The sequence below is a fragment of the Squalius cephalus genome (assembly GCF_949319135.1).
Source record: "Squalius cephalus genome assembly, chromosome: 5".
NCBI classification, from domain to species: domain Eukaryota; kingdom Metazoa; phylum Chordata; class Actinopteri; order Cypriniformes; family Leuciscidae; genus Squalius; species Squalius cephalus.
In genome coordinates this window covers 4,821,817-4,843,168 of record NC_137126.1, presented here as the reverse complement: position 1 = coordinate 4,843,168, position 21,352 = coordinate 4,821,817, and the positions used below count along the sequence as shown (strand labels likewise).

Sequence of the window (21,352 nt, the reverse complement as noted above, 5' to 3'; positions counted from 1 at the left end):
AGGGATATTTCAATGGTCCTCTGCCATAGTGACAAAACATCTAAACATTTTGACGAAGCATTTTGGGGGCACTGACTGTTTAAATGAGAAGGAAATTTAGTTTTGACACATGAGTGAACTGTTTTTGGAGAGGTATGAGCTTTTGCAGGTGAACCATGGTGTTGTGCTGAACCATCCACGTTATTTTGGCAAAAGCACCAAGAGTGTTGAGAACGTCCGGTCTGTTTCAAGAAATGAGCCAAAGCAATTGAGAAGGATCTTTGCCATTTTCGTGGCACTGACTCTTTATATGGGAAATGAATTTAGTTTTGAAGCATGAGTGAACAGTTTTGGGAGAGATATGAGCTTTTGTAAGTGAGCTATAGTGTTGTGCTGAACTGGAAGACTGTTTTGCCAAATGATCTTAGAGTTTTGAGAATGTAATTTCTGTTTCAAGAAATGAGCCAAACCAATGGAGAAAAACTGTAATACATAAAGATTATCTATCATAAATGTCTTATTCTGCATTCAATTCAATAAACTTAAATGCATGCAGTGTAAGTGTAAAGCTAAAACCAGGGGCGGTTCTAAGGTCAGTGGATATTCGGGGCTTTAGCCCAAACTAAAATTGGGTACTTTTATTTAAAGGAATTAATTAATAATTATAAAAGCGATGTAAGGGAACAAAGAAAAAGAAAGGCTTATTGTATAAGTGAAATAATTTAAAGTATATGCATTTTATTTTTAAGTATGCATACATTCTCTCTACATGAATCAAGGAAATGATAGCATATTTTCAATTCAAAACGGCAAATTTTACAAAAAAAAAAACGCTGAGTAATTTGTGTCACCGGATACTGTCGGTAGTTGAACATTTCTATTGTAAAACAGTTGTCAAATATTAAATGTTTATCTACTTACATTTTACCAGGCATTCGTTCACTTCTTTAATCATTTGACATTGATGAGCTTGACCGCTGAACTTTTAGTCATCCTAACAACAAACAGAGCGCTGCGTAATGGAGTGCATCAGAGCAGCATCAAGAATATCAAATACACTGTAGTGAATCTCTTATTTGCATCTTAAGTTTATTGCCAATAATAGTGACAGGTTTGCGAAAAGTGTAGAACTCATATCTTCAGCACAGCGACTCATTTAAACGCCTCTGATTGGCCGAAGCGTTCAACAGACATGTCTGTGATTGGCTACAATGCTCAACGCTGCAAAAACACGTTATAAGTACCTTTAAGCAAAGGGAAAAATATAAATAAAACTGTAATATGCACTTTTCATGATTAGGTAATCGCGGCAGCTGTAATCTTATTCACATTTTTTTTTTCTGATTAATCGTTTTGCTCTATGAGAAAGACAAGGTAACAAAATATTTGGGGCTTTACTAAAAACATTCGGGGCTTAAGCCCCCTTAGCCCAGCCATAACGCCACCCCTGGCTAAAACTATAATCTAATTAAAAACTTCGAATTCATTACCAAATTCAATTTTTACAGACTACTGTACACGTGCTTTAAAAGACTTTTTACAGAATGGCACTCTATGAAATATCCCCATTTTCTGACAGATCTCACTGAACAGTTAAAATCACACCAGTCTCTGTGGCAGTTCATGCGCTCAGCAGGAAAAAGAAAAGTGAGATTCTTTATTTAACCGATCTTTCTGCCTGTCACTCATTCGGTACGTTCACAGAGCGGCACCTTTATGGGAAGCAGGAAGCTCTTAGTGTTGTAGTTAACAAGAATTATTCAAGATAAGTGCCGTATTCACTTGTTAGTTTGTTGTGCAAAAACGTGCTGCTGCTCCACTTCTAATTAAACACTCTCTGCTTTGTAGCCATTAATTAAAACATTGATTTCTATTTATCGTTTATACTACCAGGTCATAATTATCATCATCAACATCATCAAAATACAACTTCCTGTTACTGCAGGCATTATGTTGGTAAATCACAAGAAGAAAGGGTCTCTCTCTCTCTCTCTATGCTCTCCTGTAACTCAAACAGTAGAGCGTTGGCGTTGGTTCTCTCTCTGTGTTTTCTACTTGAATGCGTTTGCATGGTAACAAGGTACTCCTACACTCCAGTGTGTTACACACACGCGTTTGGCAGTGTACCTCTCCACGTCACACAGCACTCTGATGTCAGTGGACTGTGTAATGGCTCATCTGGAGCATTTAACACGGGCGTTCTGGAAGTCTCGATGTCACTTGAGTTTCACGAAATTTCACCAGGAAAAACAGACAGGTGGGGCAGCGTGAGACAGGGTTCCCATAGTCATTTGTCATTTAAATAATATGGAATTTTAAATTGTGATTTCAAGCTCTGGAAATGTAATAAATAAATACATAAATAAATACATACATAAAAAAACCAAAAACTCATGAACTTTCCTCCTGTGACTCAACAGTGGAAAAGCAGTTTGATGGATAGATGGATCAATGTGGATAGGTGGGTCAATGAGAATGGATGGATGGATGGATGGATGAATAGATGGATTGATGGATGGATGGATTGATGGATGGATGAATAGATGGATGGATGGATGGATGGATGGATGGATGAATGAATAGATGGATTGATGGATGGGTGGATGAATAGATGTGGATGGATGGATGAATAGATGGATGGATGGGTGGATGAATAGATGAATGGATGGGTGGATGAATAGATGTGGATGGATGGATGAATGGATGGATGAATAGATGGATGGATGGGTGGATGAATAGATGTGGACAGATGGATAAATGGATGAATAGATGGATGGATGGGTGGATGGATCAATGTGGATAGATGGATTGATGAATGGATGCATGTGGACGATGGGATGCGTGGATGAATGGATGGAATTTTAAATTGTGATTTCAAGCTCTGGAAAAGTAATAAAAAAACAAAATAAAACAAACAAACAATGAACTTTCTTCTCGTGACCCTACAGTGGACAAGTCATTTGGCGAATGGTTGGTTGGTTGGATGGATGGATGAACATTCCTATAGTATTATTTTCTTATGCTAAGCTCTAAAATTCATTATCTTTTAGAAATTGTAAATAATTCTCTAAATGATCTCTATAAACAACAGCAATAGTCATTGGTCAAAAGGTCTGTGAGCCATGATTCTCGTAAAAACAATGGAAATGCAGTTTAGCAGTATTCCAAATAGTACAGCGAACGATATAAACTAGTCAACACTCATTATTACATTATAACCATTCTGACAAATACACTATTCATTATGACCAATATACCAATTTGCTTGATTTCTTCAACTGCCAACCCAGAAAGTCCAGGCCTGAAGAAAATCCCATTTCGGCTGTCCACATGTTTTAATGTCATATGTCTTAAATATATTCATTCTGTAAGCGTATAATACCACTGCTAGGCTGTGCTTTAGTTGGTAAGATATCAAAAACAACTTGCTCATTTCATACAAATATAAAAGACACAACCTCACAGACTATAGGGACGGGAAACAGTGCAGAACCTAAAGAAAAAGTGTAATGATCCAGTTAGAGAGGGTCAGTATAGTGAGATGTGAAAGGAACGTGACGGGAGAGCTTGATGTTGATTCCTCACATTACCCAAGAGTCATTGCATAACAGAGAAAGCAAGGAATGATGGTGGGTGGTACATCATCGTCAGGGCACTATACAACATATATCATTTATATTAGCCACTGTCAACAATAACGTGTTTATGTGTGTGTTTGTGGTGCACAGTTGCTGTCAAAAACATTATTTCAGTCTGTTAGCTGTGGTGAGGTGAAGTGCAGGTCAGCAACTGAAAGCTAAATTTAGAATGCAAATACATATTTTGTAGATGCACCAAAATATTGGCTACTGAATATTTTCGGCCGAAACAGCAATTTTTGGAGTCGGTTGAAATGGTTTTGGAGGGACGAAAGAGTGACTTTTAATAAGCGCTTCTCCGATGGTGCGTTTTGACTGTGTTCGGTGTCTATTTCGTGCACAATGTGGATAAGCTACAGTACAACAGACAAATATCAGCTGTGTGGACGTAATCGCTGGGCTGACAATATGGGTTTCCCGTTTTTAATGTGTACTGATATGGATCCTTGAATCTCAAGATTCTGCTTTCTGTTGATATGTGAACAAGACTCCACTGAACATTTGTAGCTGCAATAAGCTTTGTGATTTGTTACTTTTAATATGGAACAAAGTCTCAGCTTTCCGATTCTGCCGATTTTATCATGAAATACAAACAATAAATGTGGTTTTGGCACTCTTTAATGTGACAGCTCGCTATAGCGCATATGAACCGATCATCTCTTCCTCTTTACTACAAGTTATAGCACAAAATAAACATAAATATTCATCAGAAGGTATGTTGAAAGATACAGTACAACTTATTGAAACGTTTCATATCTCATGTAATCGCTCAATCAGGCCAATAAATAAGCTTGTAAACAATAGGCTATGTCTCTAAACCATTCAATATCCATAAACAAGATTTTTAGCTAGAAAACTACATTTTGGATTTCGGATTATTACAGTTTTTCACCATATACAGTAAAGGAACTTCCCTTAAACCGATTAACAGGATTTTACTGTAGCATTCTTACAGTCACTGACTAAATGTTTACTTAAATATTGACTAACCTTTTAGATTTCATGCAGGTTCATCCTACACAGAAAAAATCTGAATATACACACACAAATGCAGGCCACACACACACACACATACTCAAATACTGCTGACCGTCAGCCTTTATTCAGCAGGCGTTGCGAGACCCTCTGAGGGATTTGAAGGTTGAAGCGAGTGCAGCAGATATTAGCAAAATGAACAGAGAGCCAACCAGGGACATGAGAGGAGCCGCAAAAGAAGAGTAGAGGAGAGGCGAGAGGATATGCGGGTTAAAAAGAACATAACTTATAAAAAAAATAAAAAAAACGAGTAAAAGAGAAACCAAAAGAGTAAAAATGTACATGTTATTTGTTGAAAATCTTTTTCCTGATCCACTCTGGGTAGGGACATCGTGATTTTGCCAAGACAGATGTCCTTCTGGATCAACATATTTAGAAAATCTAGTCCTACTCATATCCCTACTTGACATAAACTGTAAACTTGTCCCTCAAATCTGATTGGTTGATTGGAATATTGTTCCAGGATCAGCAAAAATGTCGATCCAGGAACACGCTGTACTTGTACATTGTAGCGCTTGTTGAATTTTAATGCTTGCAACTCAGGATTGGAGATGAAGAGATGAAGTTCTGTTCCTCGCACAACGCAATCATATGGATTCTGAAAAATTGATTACAGCACAATAATAAAATATATTACATTTATGATCAGTTTATGGTGCGTTTCTGATGTATTCTTTTTTGAGGCACACTATATGCTAATCCTAGTTTCAAAGTACCTTCCTCAAAACTAGCGCTAACAAACACTACACATCATTGGAACTGGTCATTATGAAACAATCAATAATGTCTTCCCTTGCATTCAAAGATTTTTTCGCTGATAAGCTCACTTGCTTATTCACTGGCTCAGTCTTTCTCAACAACGCACATCTTCTCTCAATGCACATGTTCTCTCATCTATTTTCTATGTATCAACACTTCCTCCCACTCTCTGTCTCGCTCCCCTTAATCTACGCCATCAATCATATCTCTCTTCAGAAGCACATTGTTCTTTTCCCTGCGAGGGGGAGCCGGTCACCATGGAGCCTTCTTTCTCTCAACTCAAAATGGCCAATATCAAGATAGCGACACATTTACGCTGGCATGTTTGCATGCATTTACTCACAGTTTATGGTCTATGTACTTCACTAGTAGCAGGAAATTTACTTTTCACTTCGCAATATAGTAAGATCATAAAAAAATCATAACATTTTCTGAGTGTGCTTAGCTGTACTGAATTTGCACTTGTAATGTACTTCAAATATAGTACATTTAATACACAGTATATATAAAAATGTACAGTAGTGGCCAAAAGGGAAAATGTCTGGCCTAGGAAAACTGACATGTTCCCCCAAATGTATATTGTGTTTGTTCTTGGAGTTGATTGTTTTATTTGTGGTAATGCAATGAAACATGCCAAATTGTGTGGACATAATTTTTGGTCAGGCGGTCATACAAAGAAATTATGAACACATGCAAAAACGAGAGAACCAACAAATATTAATAACTGATTATGTTGTAGTCAATGTATGCAATGTTTGGCATAGTAAAATAAAACCTGTAGCTGATAAATACCTTAACCAAGCTTTAAGTTTTGTTTTTCCTTCACATTTGAAATATTCTTAAAAATCTAAAATATTTTCTTCATATTTTGATTGTTTAATCGAATGTGTAGGGACATACAAAACAATATCCCCTCCGGACATCAATTGTGACCATTACTGTACTACTTTATATTAATGAAATAAAAGGCCATTTTTGTATACTTCACTTTCATATGTAATACTGTCAAATTAAAGGTTTTACTTTAAAGTACACAAAGGGCACCTATTATGCAAAATTCACTTTTACATGGTGTTTGAACATAAATGTGTGTTGGCAGTGTGTGTACACAACCACCCTATAATGATAAAAATCCACCCAGTGCTTTTTTAAAATCTCCATAAATCATAAGCACTGTCTCAGAACAAGCCGTTCTCAGATTTGGGGCAATGTGACGTCACTTTGCACAGGCCCCTCCCACGACTGTTGATTGACACTGCAGTTTGAGCATAGACTCGCCGTGAGTGAGCTGGACACAGTCCACCAATGCTTCAACGCCGGAGCAGCTGTAGACAAGAATGTCTCCTAAGCGATTGAGGTGTTTTGTTGTTGGATGTAAGAATGAACTTAGCAGTCTTCATTTACTCCCGTTGTTACTCGAGGATGGATCAGTACTGTTCGTGATCCAGCTTCAGTCTCCGGAGCGACAGGCCTAACGTGACTGGACACGGAAGAAATTTAAGTGAGAGTGCGCACTTTATGACAGCTCATCGAGTCGTTTTACGGATATAAGGTTTACCAGTTTATTAAGCGCCCACTGAAAAGGTGTGTATATTTGTTTACTGTTAGTTGTAACGAGTGTTTTGTGTACTTCGCTGTCTGTGTATGTTCCATGCTAATGAAAGGGAGAGAGAGAGAGTTTATGGATAAGACTTTAATGCGCATTTCTTATACTGTGTTTATTCAGCTCTTACAGTGATTTTCTGGAGTAAAACTAACACTTCATCTTTTGTGTGATGTAACTTACATTAAACTTCATTGAACTCCTCAGTATATTTTGGTCATCATTCAGACGGGGTTTGCTACAGCAGGCTTGTGTTAATAGTGGATAAAAGCAGATGACAAATAAGCTATAACTGTAATTAAACTAAACTATACCTGTTCAATCTCCATACAGCAAATATTCTCTGCATTATTGTCCGACTCCGGGTCGAAATGAACACCGCTACTGAGAGTTTCTGTTTTGATATTATCAGATGAGATTGTCCTGGCTCTGAGCGAGGGCTCGCGAGGGCAGCAGCAGCTCATTTGCATTTAAAGAGATACACACTAAAACGGTGCGTATTTCTGAGCCCCAAAAAATGACAATTTAAACATGCTGAAAAAAATCTGTTGGGTATTTTGAGCTAAAACTTCACATACACACTCTGGGGACATCAGAAACTTATTTTACATCTTGTGAAAAGGGGCATAATAGGTGCCTTTAAATCATTGTTTTAACAATCTTTTGTTGTGTTTTAAAGAAGTGAATATTTTGATGTGTTGATTAACAAAGTTCAGCTAATTGCATTTAATATAAATTTAAACTATAAATCATTTTTATTTAACTGCAGTTAACATGCAATTAAGTGTCAGAAAACACTGCATTCAGTTCACACTAAAGTAAATTCTTTTAAAGTATATTATTTCTGCAGTAACTTTTTATACATTTGTGAGGTTAAGTTAAAACTGCTTCAACATCACATTCCTCATCAGTTTACAACACCTGAAAACCATCACAAACTCCTCCTTTAGACCATAACCATAACTCTCCTTCTCACAAAAGATTTGTGGGTAATTGTGGCGAGCAGGACGAGGCAGAGGGCCGTGGGAGAACGGCGTGAGGCTGGTGTCGTGATTAATGATGAGAGACACCTGCGGGACGCACCGGTCTCGTATCTCTCACGGAGGAGCGGAGGCATAAAAGTAGGAGCGAAGACAGTGAAGATCGAGAGAGGACTAGGCCTGGACTGTTTTATTTTTATTATGTGTGGCGGCAGTCGAACGTGAGGGACCGCCATCTTTACTTTCCTTTTGTATTTGTTTATTTATTTTATTAAAAGTTGCTGATTGTTCGCTGGTTCCCGCCTCCTTCTTCCCATAACATCTAACTGCGTTACAGTAATATTAGTCCAAAAGCACATGCTTCTACATCACAGTATGTTAGGCTGGTTGGGATGTTCAAGCAATTTAGATTGCACGTTTTGAGGAGATCTTCCCATGCATGAGTCACTTTACACACTTCAGAAAAAAAATGTGTAAACCCAGAGAGAGAGAGAGAGAGAGAGAGAGAGAGAGAGAGAGAGAGAGAGAGAGAGAGAGAGAGAGAGAGAGAGAGAGAGAGATCTCTTTAACATCTCAGAAGTTTCTCCTAGACAGAAATGAGGTTACATTAACATCAAACGGAGACTCTCCTGCTTCTCATACTTGTCTCCTGAGACAAAAAACTCCAACACTCTCACAGTGGTCTCCTTTAAAGTTTTAGAAGAGATCTTAGATTCTCAACAACATCACACACAGTTCTCAGATTAGTGTAGGATCTGAGAGCAGTTCGGACAGAGACGATTCATTCGAACAGAACAATCTAGGACCACAAATGAAGTGGGCACAATCCAGTCTAAGCTAACTGAAGAACTGCACAGCTGTAAACAGCAAACCTTGTGAAGAGATAATACCAACTAGAGAAACCCCCAGCCAAGGACTTTATGGCCATGCAAGCTTCAAAGAGATGAGCCTAGCTAAAGGAAGAACATAGCCAACTTTAGGTAGTTTGTAAAAGACGGATTGGTTCTGAGATGGCAGAGCTTGAGACCCACAAAGATAATGCCAGAGGTTGTTTAACCCCCATGACAGATATACAAAACCGACCTTCTTCTTCTAGACGGACTAACCAAACATTGTTCAACTGCATAATTCTATATCATGTTCACAACCTATATTATGTGACTATTATGCCTAGATCACAAATAATTCATGCAATTGTTATAACTATGACTGAAAGTGTTAATTTTTTCTTGTTTCCTATCATGATCATTTGATCATAACTCAGAAGATATCTTGAATGAAATCTGTGTAAAATGTATTGTATTCTTAGTATAGAAACCATGTCTAAATTGTACTTTGCTAGAGCGGGAAAGTTAAGTGATGATTTCTGGTGAGAGGAGGAGAAACATCCACATCTGAACCAAAGACCATACCTAATTGGTCAGAACCTCTCCAGGAGGCTGGACAGATACCTTCTCAGGACATGAACAAAGGATTAGACAGAGTCAGATCAAGAGAGATGAAAATGGGTTAAGAAGAGCTTCATTCAAGCCATCTAACTACTCTTGTCTCACTTTCCTTTCTTTTACTTAGTTTCTTTTCTTTCTGTTGAGTCTCGTGCTCTAAGTCAAGTTATGCCGCAAAGCCTCAAACTTCAACTTCATCCAAAGACTCCACATACATCTGCCAACACACCAACGTGATTGGCCGCCTAAGACAGGACGAGATCGCCAGCCAATCAAAGAAGCCGGGAAAACCCCTTTTCGCTGACAAAGGGAATCACAAGAAACACAAACGCAAATAGTCCACCAGACTCTTAGCTGAACTGGTGCATTGATATATAATGTATTAACACTGCCTGAGAAACGTAGAAGGGTTAAATTAATAATTGATGGTTCATTCAGGTCATGTCTTTTAAGTGCATAAATTGCTAGAAACTTGGGATTTCATCATTTCACTCTCTTGAAACTCATTGTTTCCTCACTTTCCTTCTTTCTGCAACTCAGTGTGAATGTGTGTGTGTGTGTTTGTGTTAGATATTAGTTTTATGTGTTAAAATAATCAATAGAGTCTCGTTGTGTTATGTGCTTACGATTTTAATGTCTTAAACTGCTGATCTTGTAATCTTGCTAAAGTACAAAAGTCTTCATTTTTTTGTTATTGTAACCTCATTTATATCTACCAGAAACATTTGAAATGTGAAAGAGAGAACTTTCTTCACTCTGGGTAACTTCAATCTCACTCATCCACAGTCAAACACAATACATGCATTGTCATATCTGAAGTCGTTTAGTGTAGACAGTGTTTTGTTGCACGATGATTTAACAGTGGAAATCATGCCCAAAATGCAAAATGGGTTGTACAAGACAACATTTTCAATGCTTAAAAAAAAAAAGAAAAAAAAAAAAAAAGGTAATGCAACAACCATGAGGCACATGTTTCACCTAAAATAAAATTGAAGACATCTGAAGACAAAACTGATACCAAATGAGACATATAAGAGAATCACCACTTAGTTTCCTGAGCTTAGAGCTTCTACTTTTATTTCTCCTAAGGACTTTTAGGAGAAACATCTTAGATTTGTTGATACTAAAATGAGAGATATTTGAGAATCTCAACTAAGTCTCCTGAGCTTAAAAAGAGAAACCTCAGAGCAATACAATATTTCTATAATGGAGTCTTGAAAGAGAGTGCAGCAAGACAATAAACGTTAAAGAAACGTTCTATGTATCTTCCACCATATTCTCAGTTTTGACTCTTTTTCTCTCAAATATTTCTCGTCTTTTTAGGAGAAACATCTGAAATGCTGTTGATATTAAAATTAGAGATATATGAGAATCACAACTAAGTCTCCTGAGCTCAGGAAAACAACCACTGAGCAATACATTTTTCTACACTGTCCAGAAAAATAACACACTTCATCTTTAAAAACATTTTTCCCGGGATAGTTAATATTTGCATTTAATAAACATTTATTCAACAAATTAATCCAAAGTCAGAGAGCAACTAATCCATAATATGAGATGCACAAAATTAATTAAACTATAATCAGTCTAAAAGCCTGCTCTTTTAAACGCTTGTCAAAACAGAAAACGGGACACGCTGCACACGGCACCTATAACACACACTAATGCGCTGGCCTTGTGTTTGCTTCAAGAGTCCTACACAAACTGACAGATCTGAGAGCACGACATTTGCGAGCTGTATGAATATTGGTTGTTTTGAGTTCTTCTGAATGACACGCTTGTTTTGGGAAGATAAAACTGGCAACACATGCAAACCCGAGGGTGATGCTATACAGCAGTGGGCAGAAACTACACACACGCATTTCAACAAAATCTACTTATATAAACTCCCACTCAGAGGCTGTGTGTGTGTGTGTGTGTGTGTGTGTGTTGGGAGGGAAAAAAGAATGAAATCCCCTCCCACACTTCGCACAAGCACCTGAAACTGCCATTGAAATTTAAACAATCAGAAAAGCACACTATATAACCACAGTCCCATGTTATTTAATGGTGTTTACCAAGTAATAACAGTAATAATTCAAGAGTCAATAATAATACAGATCAGAATGTGACAAGCATATTTGTTTCCCTCTTTCTCTTGTTTATACTTGGTCTCAGGGTACATTCACACGACAACAACTTACTAAAAACTGAAAAGTTTCTCCTTTGCGTTTTTGAAAAGTTTCGAGTTCAGACGACAACACTGTCAAAACAATTGAATCCCCATTCACACGGATCCATGAAAACGACTAAAAACGCTGTATTCTGCTGTCAGGCCAGTAGTTGGCGATGTCACTTTGTAAAGAAACACAGGTAATACACATGCGCATGAAGTCACCATTTTCACAAATTCGTGTTTTTGTAGTTTACACGAAGACGATAACGGGATCGTTTTCAAAAACATGCACTTTGAAACCCAAAATGCTGTTGTCGTGTAAATGAATATAAATTGCACAAAAAGTCCTCTTATTAGTTGAAAAGAGTGTCGTGTAAGCAGAAACTGATTTGACCAAGTACAACATGTTCCTGGATCGACATCTTTGTTGATCCTCGAACAACATTCCAATCAACCAATCAGATTTGAGGGACAAGTTTACAGTTTATGTCAAGTTTAGGCTTACAGCCAGGGTTATGTGCTTCTACATCAGTGTTATTCACCATCATTTCACTCTGTTTTTAGGGATAACTTATTGGTAGTGTTAGGTTTAAGGACAGGGATGGTGTTAGGAATACATTTTCAGACAGGAATGTTGTTCCAGGATCAACAAAATATGTTGATCCAGGAACGCGTGTAAAAAAGCAGATTTTTTGCAAACTTCAAGTGAAGTCAGAAATATTGTATTTAGTTCTGTGCACATGAATGACCACAAAAGTTTTATTTTAAAGTGGGAAAATTCTAAATGATACCAGAGTTGCTGAGTTGTGAATTTGGAAAGGGTGTGTTAATGTGCTCCATGGAGGCAAACAAGTCTGTTGGAAATGGTAGTGCATGATTTTGGAGAGTTATTATAATTTGCCAAGCTGTATTTCAATAATTATTGGGGGGGGGCGCAGCAACAACCTACACCCAGGGCCCCGGACACCCAAACTACGGCCCTGCCTACAGATTAAAGTGATGGAAACAAGTGATCGTGTCAATTAATGTGCATTGCCCCTAACTGAAATAAACATACATAATAAACATAAAATTAATTAACCTAATTCATTTTATTTAATTATGTAAAAATGCTAAATCAAACATATATATACATATATAAAATATAATTAAAATAATAAACTCAAAAAAGTGCTCATGGGCATTCATTGGAAGACCATAAAACACTAATTTTAGGTCAATTAAAATATTGTACATTTACAACCAGATGTCTTTTTGTTTTGTTTTATTTATTTATTGAGAAATGTAATTTACCCTGGTTGTACAGTATAATGAGAATGCTTCTTGGATTAATGATATTTGGGTTTGTGTCCTACTGCTCATGTCAGCCAGAAGGGAAACAACATGTCATACTTTCAGACTTTTTGAGTGTAAAAAACTTCTGTAATACTTTTCCAAATTGAATGCGTGACGTGTCTTAATAATGAGCATTTGTTGCCCTCACACAGGGGTTAATATGCGTGTTGTCGCAGCCTCACTCTTTAATCACAGCCTCTTTGCAAAGCTTGCATTACATTAAGGCAAGTTCACAAAACAATCTGCTCTAAAACCTGTTAGCGACTGGAGCAATGCACTATTTCTTCATTTTTTCAGCATGCATCATGAGAGCATTATGCCAATTAACAGAACTTTTGAGGTCTCTGTATACTATTCCTCTTTTTTTAATGATTGGCCTACTCGTTGCAAGCAGTCAGTCCTATTAAACATGCATATCATCATGCACTCTTGAGTGTGTGTGGCCATTGCAAAACCTCAGTAGGTCTAAACTCTAAAATAAAGTTTCCGAAAGTGGGTTTTCGCAGCAATGCCATAGAAGAACCATTTTTGGTTCCCCAAAGAACTTTCCAGTAAACTGTTCTTAAAAGAACCATACTTTTCTTAGTGTAAAGAACATTTTAATAACCCAAAGAAACTTTCTCCACAATAAAGAACATTTTGTGCAATGGATGTTAAAGGTTCTTCATGGAACCATAATAATAACCTTTAAGGTGATAGTTACATTCAAATATCAATGCCATTAAACCTGGTCTTACCCAGATTGCATTGCATTGTGGTCTGCCACATTACGGATGAAGGTTGTGAAGCTAAACACAGATGTTGTTGCACAGTGTTTTTGCCTCCTCAAGATGAGTAGCTTGTCGTATTCCTCATTTGTAAGACACTTGAAGCATCAGCTAAATGAATAAACATAAATATGAATGTTGCCTGTTTGTGTAGAGTATGTTTTGGGCCGTCCTACTGTCACTGAGTGTTGCCGTACCTGTGGCAGAAAACCTTCTCTGTTTCTAAAAGTGTTTCTCTGACTGCATGTCTTATGAATAAATGAATGCTTCACAAAAGCAATCAGACAGAAATGACACCCACAATTTATGATACAAACCAATGAGAACAGAAAACGCTTCCACCCACTCACACACTCCAAGGCAGAAACACACACGCAATCGGTTCTTGCACTTAGTGTTTCTCTCTCTTTATCCTCCACTGACTGAATACTACAACTTATACCATATAATGCAGTCTCTATCTCTTCTACCAAAATCTCTCAATCTACCATAGAAAAATGGAAACAGTCCGGGAACATCTGCCAAGAAACACTTTTCCCCAGCAAAAATAAATAAATAATAATAATCATTAATAACATTATTACAGTACATCATTGGAGGCAGTTCATGTATGATCAAACACATACAAATATCATGAAGTGTTGATGCATATATATTCATTTTGGAGTGTAAATGAACCACTGAATAACTGTATAGAAAAATCACCCAATTTCTGATGTACTACAAAAACAATCTTCTACTTTTACTATTTCTTAATCCCTCCCTGTTCTAGCTAGATTTGTTCTGGACGATGTAGCACTTCTTGTGTTATGAATAAATGTAAATGTGCTAACTACAGTATATGAAGGCAAATCCAGGTGCCCCATTTTCATACTTTTATTTAATCCCTTCAGTCTCATTAATCATCTCATCTATTATTTAAGCTGCTGGAACATTTGACAGTGCCTCATTTCACACACAGACACCCTAATTTTAACTTTCCACATTTTGCAACTTCTGACGCACTAGACTCTTCTGAGCTCTGCTGTGAACACAGACCGATCTATGGATGCTTCTTATTAGTGGCATTCCTTAAACGTCCATTTTATATATATAACATCTTTATTTAAAACAAAAACGACATGTTTTAGATCACACAGTACCCAGTGGGACTATTGTGATTACATTAAGACTGCTCCTGTAGAACATCAGAAAAGGGATTTTAAAGAAAATATTTCATGATTTTAAAACTCCCCTGTGATCTCCTTTAACTGTTCAGAATACAGAGACATTAGAATACAGAGTTCTAATAAACACATTCTACAAAATCTTGTAGGAATCCGGTAAATGATCTTATTTGATCCCATTAGGATCTTGTTTCCAAATTAGGTTAGAAATTCCATCAGAAGTGATGCACACATTCCGTCGCGTTTTCTGGCTATAGGGATGAACATCCAGCAAAATCAGATGACAGTATGTTTATAAAGGCGTCATTTCCTACCATGATCCGATGGCGTTGTTTTTTAGCTTTCCGGACGTTGTTGATGAATCGCCGGCCCATTTTCTTAGCGTACCACACGGACACAAACATCGTGCCCGAGCACTGAACACAGACTGAACACACACACCGAGCGAGCGACAGCGCGCGCTCTGCTCTCCACACGACCAGCGCGCGCGAGGAGGAGGAGGAGAGACACGCACGCACGCACCCGCGCGCTTTAAATGTGACAGTTGCATGACGCGTTTAGCTAGACGGAATAAAACAGAAAGCAAAGGCATTGAGGCGCGTTTTGGAAAGTTAATAAAGCAACAATCCACGAGAGGATCTGTGTTAGTGATCGTAGTGTAGTCATGATGCGAAGGGGTAAAATTAATGTAGCCTAATGCACGACGTCAAGTGATCAATTGCTCTTATTGGCAGTCTATTATAAACGTGGTTGCATATTATATATTCGTGGAAACAATTTGGCGCTTATGTGCAAAGCCGGGTCAGACTCATACGTGCGTTTAGGGGTTAGGGTTAGACCCCCGCGGTACATCCAGTTTTTTCCCAATCGAAATGATCTGTTTTACGCAATTCATGGTGCAAGACACGGGGTATACGACCGGGCCAACGGTAAAGAACAAGCAATTAAAACAGCGCAGATAAAATGCAAAACCCTGGGAAAATGTAATTCCAATCGGAAGTGAGCATCCCGAAGGGCAGAGCCCTTGATGTGTGGACTTTGTAGGGAGCAGGGCACTTGCGTGTCATAAGCCGTTTGGAGCCCACTTGGCGAAGGGAGCAACGAAAGACCACGTAATTTCACCATTAGCTTCACATGGAAAGTTACCACAACAACGCTAGGCAGGATATCTAATTATTGCTGGTAATATGATGCAAATAAATAATTACGTTTTTAAAATATGCTTTATATGTGTGTCCCCAATCTGCTCTTAACTTTATACGTTAAAGGGGACCTATTATGCAAAATTCACTATTACATGGAGTTTGAACATACATGTGTCGGCAGTGTGCACACAACCATGGTAAAAATAAATAAATAAAACCCACTCCTGTTTTGTTAATCCCCATAAATCATAAGCAGTGTCTCAGAAAGAGCCATTTGCAGATTCTAGCATTTGTGATGTCACCTATGCTTAGGCCCCGCCCACGATTGCTGGGACTCCGCCCTATTAGCATAGACCCCGCCCAGAGAGAGCTGTGCAGTCCGCCATGGTTATCTCCTCGCCAGAGCATTTAACAGCAGCATTCAAGTAAGAAATGATTTCTTATAAAGGTAAAGTTAATTCAGTCAAGAGCAGGGAGTGATTATCTGTTTTTCTTTTATTGTTTGATTCATATTAACAGCATATAGCAGTAGGTACCGTATATTATGCTACTGTCACTTTAATACACAGATCTAATATACACATGTGATTTATTAGCTCCATAAAACACATCATATGAACCCGGAACTTAGTTAGCATCAACTGGAGCCCTTGACAAAAAACCCAATATGATTTTTCCATTAGCTTTTGGATTATTGCAGAAAAAATAAGCTCTGTGACCAAAAAAAGTTTTTTCAAAAGAGCACAACTTTTATGAATTTTGAAGCCTAAACACAATCAGCAGAAGTAAAAGGCTAAACGTATTCTATGAACGAACTAAACCATGGTCACATGACTTCAACGTCACCGCCATTATGCTCGTCCTAAGAACCAGACGCGAAGCAATAAGATTCCAGTGACAAATAATTTGTCTGTCCACACAGACATGCGAGATGCGTCAAAATCAATCAAAACCCACAGCCAATCAGAACAGCATGTGGGCGGAGTCTCGCGGCGAGTGCACGGCACCAGAGAGTAATCTTGACGCACTCGCAAGAAAATGGATAAGTAGCTACATAATCAAATTCACAAATATTACACCATTTAAACATTATTAAAAATACATAGGCTACTGAGTTACTAAAACAATCTTTGTCAAATAATACACTTGTTTGTTCACAGTTTGAACGTTCTTGTTTCCATTTGTTTAATTTCAAAATCTGAGATGAATTATCCATTGTTGCTTTTACAGCCACAAAGCTGGAGCAGTAAATGATATTCAAAGTCACATTACACGCTTTTAACATTAAATAAAGCACATAAACAGTGCCTGAGATTATCATCGCCACACTTTGTGTTTGTTGTTCCAGCGCGACGTCGCAGAAAAATAGAAACCGTTTCTAAAATAGAATTGTCGCGTGTCGCCGTCATGGCCGGTTAGGACAAAAACTCTGATTAACATGGAAAAGAACCTTTTGTCGCGTGTAGTTAGTAGTTAGGACTACTGTATGTAGTATGTAGTTAGGACACGGTGTGAGGCTGTGAAAGCAGACTATAGTAGATGAGTTTACCTGTTCGCTGTGATGACGAAAGTTCTTTCTCGTTGTTCATGTGGAGGTAAAAAGAAGTTTGAAATATGTAACCAGTGGTACACTGTTAGTGACAGTCCCGACGCTGCCCATTCTGCTGAGAGTGACGTTTAGTTCAGTATGTAAATATGAGCTGAGTGCTTTCCTCTCAATAACACAACAAAAGTGACATCAGTGAGAAAACAGCAGTTAAGAAAGCATCTGATCATAGTAATGTGGAGATGTTTGCACAAGCTCTGCAATTCAGCGCTTCAGTCCTCCAGTCATGTCACGTTTATTTATATACCGCTTTATACAATATTGCTTTAAAGCAAGCGGCTTGACAGTATTAAACTGTGACAGTGTCACTTTCAATTAGAATTACAACTTCATCTTCTACTGTAAAGCAGCTCTCCAGTGTGTTCATGTTTTTACTCGCGTCTGACCTCTGTTCCTCTGAACAGAAGAAATAAACCAGAAGATCTACACATCAAAGAAGGCGGAGCCTCAGAGCCACACCCACCTATTACATCATCACCATGAACCAATGGTGATACGAAGCTGTTTACCAGCCTAACTGTGCGTTCACACCGCCGCCGGCGAGAGTGGCAAAATTCGCTCTCGCCGCCCTGCCAACGACTCCATAGAAAGATGCGGGGACGCTCTGACGTAGATCGAATTACTTGACTGAGTTCTATGGAATCCTCTCAAGCGGAGGACTTCTACATTCCGATTGGTTGCCACCGAACCGCATAATAGCTCATTACCATAAAGTTGACCTGACTTCAACTCTTCTCGCCGCCCTCGCCAGAGCTTGCCGCCAACTCGCATTGAAAATGAATGACTTGCGGCCACCTTGACGCTCTCGCCGGCGGCGGTGTGAACGCACAGTAAGCGAACCTTTCTGGAAAGTTTGCTTTGGCAAGCTGTTTTGAAATCCAGAAACAAATTCCAAACGAAGTTCGTTTGGGCCTGATTTTGTTCAAGATGACGTCACACTAGTTTTTTCTTCAATATCGCTTTATATCAGGGCCTTTAATGTCCCCAACAACCTCTTGTTATCAACCGCTTTTTTCAAGGTAAGTAAAAGCTTTAAAAAAAACACAACATGGTATTACTGATGTATTTCATGTCATAGAATAAAAGTTGAATATATCTTGAGCTTGTGTTCACGTTTAACCAAAAACCCATTGACTTCAGGACGATGGAACTGGAATGCGAACTAGTTTTGGCTAACACAGACATCGCTCTAGCACTTTAATACCATCTGAAACCACCAGTGTCCCACTGTACTTTCCCAGCACTTCTGTAATGGTGTCCTAAAATACTCAGCAATACTCTATTGTGTATTTCCGGTTGATTTGCAGAGAGCGCATGTCTTTAGCCTGATTCTATTGAAGCTGACTGCACTCCAGAGTATTACACATGCTAGCATATATCATCACACCGGTTCATATTCACTATTGAGGAGACACCCAGTTTTCCAAGAGAGGACTGAATCATCCAGCTCAACTTGGAAATGCATGACAGAAATGTCCTCTGGGAAATAAGACCTATGATAATGACCTGCTTTTAACTGCTTCCCCTTATACATTAATATTGCTTAAAGGTTGGGGGGTTGTGGTGCAGAAGAGGCGTGAGTGTCAGCAGAAATCTCTCTGCGTATCTGATAGATGCTCAGTGCTTTTGCATAATAATGGCAGGGTCTGAGGTTAATGGACGCAAAGGTAAATACAGAGAAAGATGAAAAGAGTGTGATGAAAATAAAACAAAGGATGTATTTGAAATGGAAAAGTATTTTTTCAGAAAAAGTTCAGAGCCCTAAAAAAATTATACTTTAATATTAATCAAAAACATTTATTTCCGCAAAGACAAAAACATTCATACAAAGTAAAAATATTTATTATAAATACCATATTCTTAATCGATATATTTTCTTTAATGTAGGTCAATATAATATTTCTTGATTTAATCTATTAATATTAGTGTTGGTCAATATAATATTTCTTTTACAACTTAATTAAGCCATAAACAAACGTTAAGTAAGCTGTAACGAGAGAAGAATTTTCACTAAAAATATTTTGTTAGTCAATGTTTAATTTAGTTCACTTACTATAAATAAAGACAACTTCAATGTTTGTTGTGGTGTCCTTTTAAAATATGCATCATTTTTTGTTATGTAGAAAAAAAAAAAAAAAATTTCATCGGTCAGTGAATCTGTCTAGTGTTCTGAACATCAACACTGGTGTCAAGCAAAAATAATATTTAAACAAAATAGTTTATTTTAATTTGTTCTATGGTTTTAGACAAACTGAACAAAACTATGATTTTCGATCAGACCAAAATAAAAATCCACTTTTAATAAATGACACGATCATTTAATTTTTTCTGTGAGTGTATGAACCCTTTGCAAAAGTTTGTCCAAATTAGTGTTTTAGGTACAATGGACAATTCAGAAACCTAATTCACAGATTATTTGTTCATACTGACAAAAGTTACCATCTTTTTGCACAAAATGTGATAAAAATCTAACATAAAATGTGAAATAGCATTTCCGAGATCATAACTGTCACTTGCTGAATTAAACATGCAATGGAATGAGGTCGTGTGACAGTAGTCACTGTAAAGTGCATGCCAGCTGAACTGCTTTGACCTAAGGAAACACAAATGCCCCACGATGCATTTCACCACAAAACCGTTTTCCAGTGCATACTCACAAGTATTACGTAAGACACTCCGAGTTGAAAGGCTCACATAAATGAGAAACCACATGGGCTCTACTCTTCTCTCCTTCTTTATCTCAATCCTTCTCTCTGCCTCCATTTTCATCTCAACCACCCACTTCTCTCTCTCTCTCTCGCGCTCTCTCTCTCTCTCTCTCTCTATTGCGTTGGAGGATCCCCCAGACCATTTGTCTCAGCAAAAGTCTGTTCAGTAATTACCTCAGAGCTGCAGGGACAACTTTAAACATTCATTAGTGAGCAAGAACCTTTGAATAGACATAGAAGCCTCTCTCACACACACACACAACAGCAAGTTTTTTAGTAAAAGAGTGGTGAAAAAATGCAAAAGAGGTAGAGAGTGTCGAGTGTAGTGCCTAGAGGAGATCCTTGTAGCAAAAGGTAATCAAATCACTTTCAAACACACACATAAAGAGCTTTCCTGAACCTGTGGTGGGCGATGAGCAAGAGTGAATCCTGAGCACATGAACAACACACACACACACACACACACACACACACACACACACACACACACACACATGCACACAGGCCGCATAATGTCCCTACAGCTGGCATAGGACGGAGAGCAGAAGAAATAAAATAAATAACTGCATTTCAAGATTTTCTAAAGAAAATCTCAGTGGTGCTTGCCTGTGAAAAACTGGCTTCCGGGTGTTTTGAGTTGCAATAGTGCTATTATGCAGTTGCTAAGGTATTCTGAATGGTTGCTAGGGTGTTTAGGTGGCTGTTCAGTATATAGTTATAATTAATTCATATGGTATAGTATAGCATTGTGTGTGTGTATATACATTCACCATTCACTTTATTAGGTATAACTGTTCAACGACTTGTTAACAAATATCTAATCAGTGATCAGCAAATCTCATGCAGCAACTGTATTTAGAGATGATCAAGACGATCTGCTGAAGTTCAAACTGAGCATCAGAATGAGGAAGAAAGATTTAAGTGACTTTGAACATGGTCTGAGTATTTCATCTGATCTACTGGGATTTTCACACACAACCATCTCTAGGGTTTACAGAGAATGATCCGAAAAAGAGAAAATATCCAGTGAG

The 21,352-nt window shown here is 38.0% G+C and overlaps 1 protein-coding gene across 4 annotated transcripts in view; it reads right to left on the bottom strand.

Moving 5' to 3' along the window:
• dlg4a (discs, large homolog 4a) overlaps positions 1-21,352 on the bottom strand; it is a 178,594-nt gene that overhangs the window by 46,319 nt on the left and 110,923 nt on the right. Inside the window, exon 1 of one of the 4 annotated variants that reach the window (XM_079871512.1) lies at positions 15,177-15,314. The exons of the other annotated variants lie outside the window; for them this stretch is intronic. Coding sequence (XP_079727638.1) covers positions 15,177-15,266 — 90 coding nt within the window. The 5' untranslated portion in view covers positions 15,267-15,314. Of the gene's footprint in view, positions 1-15,176; positions 15,315-21,352 lie in introns of those variants that run through there. 4 annotated transcript variants of the gene reach the window in all.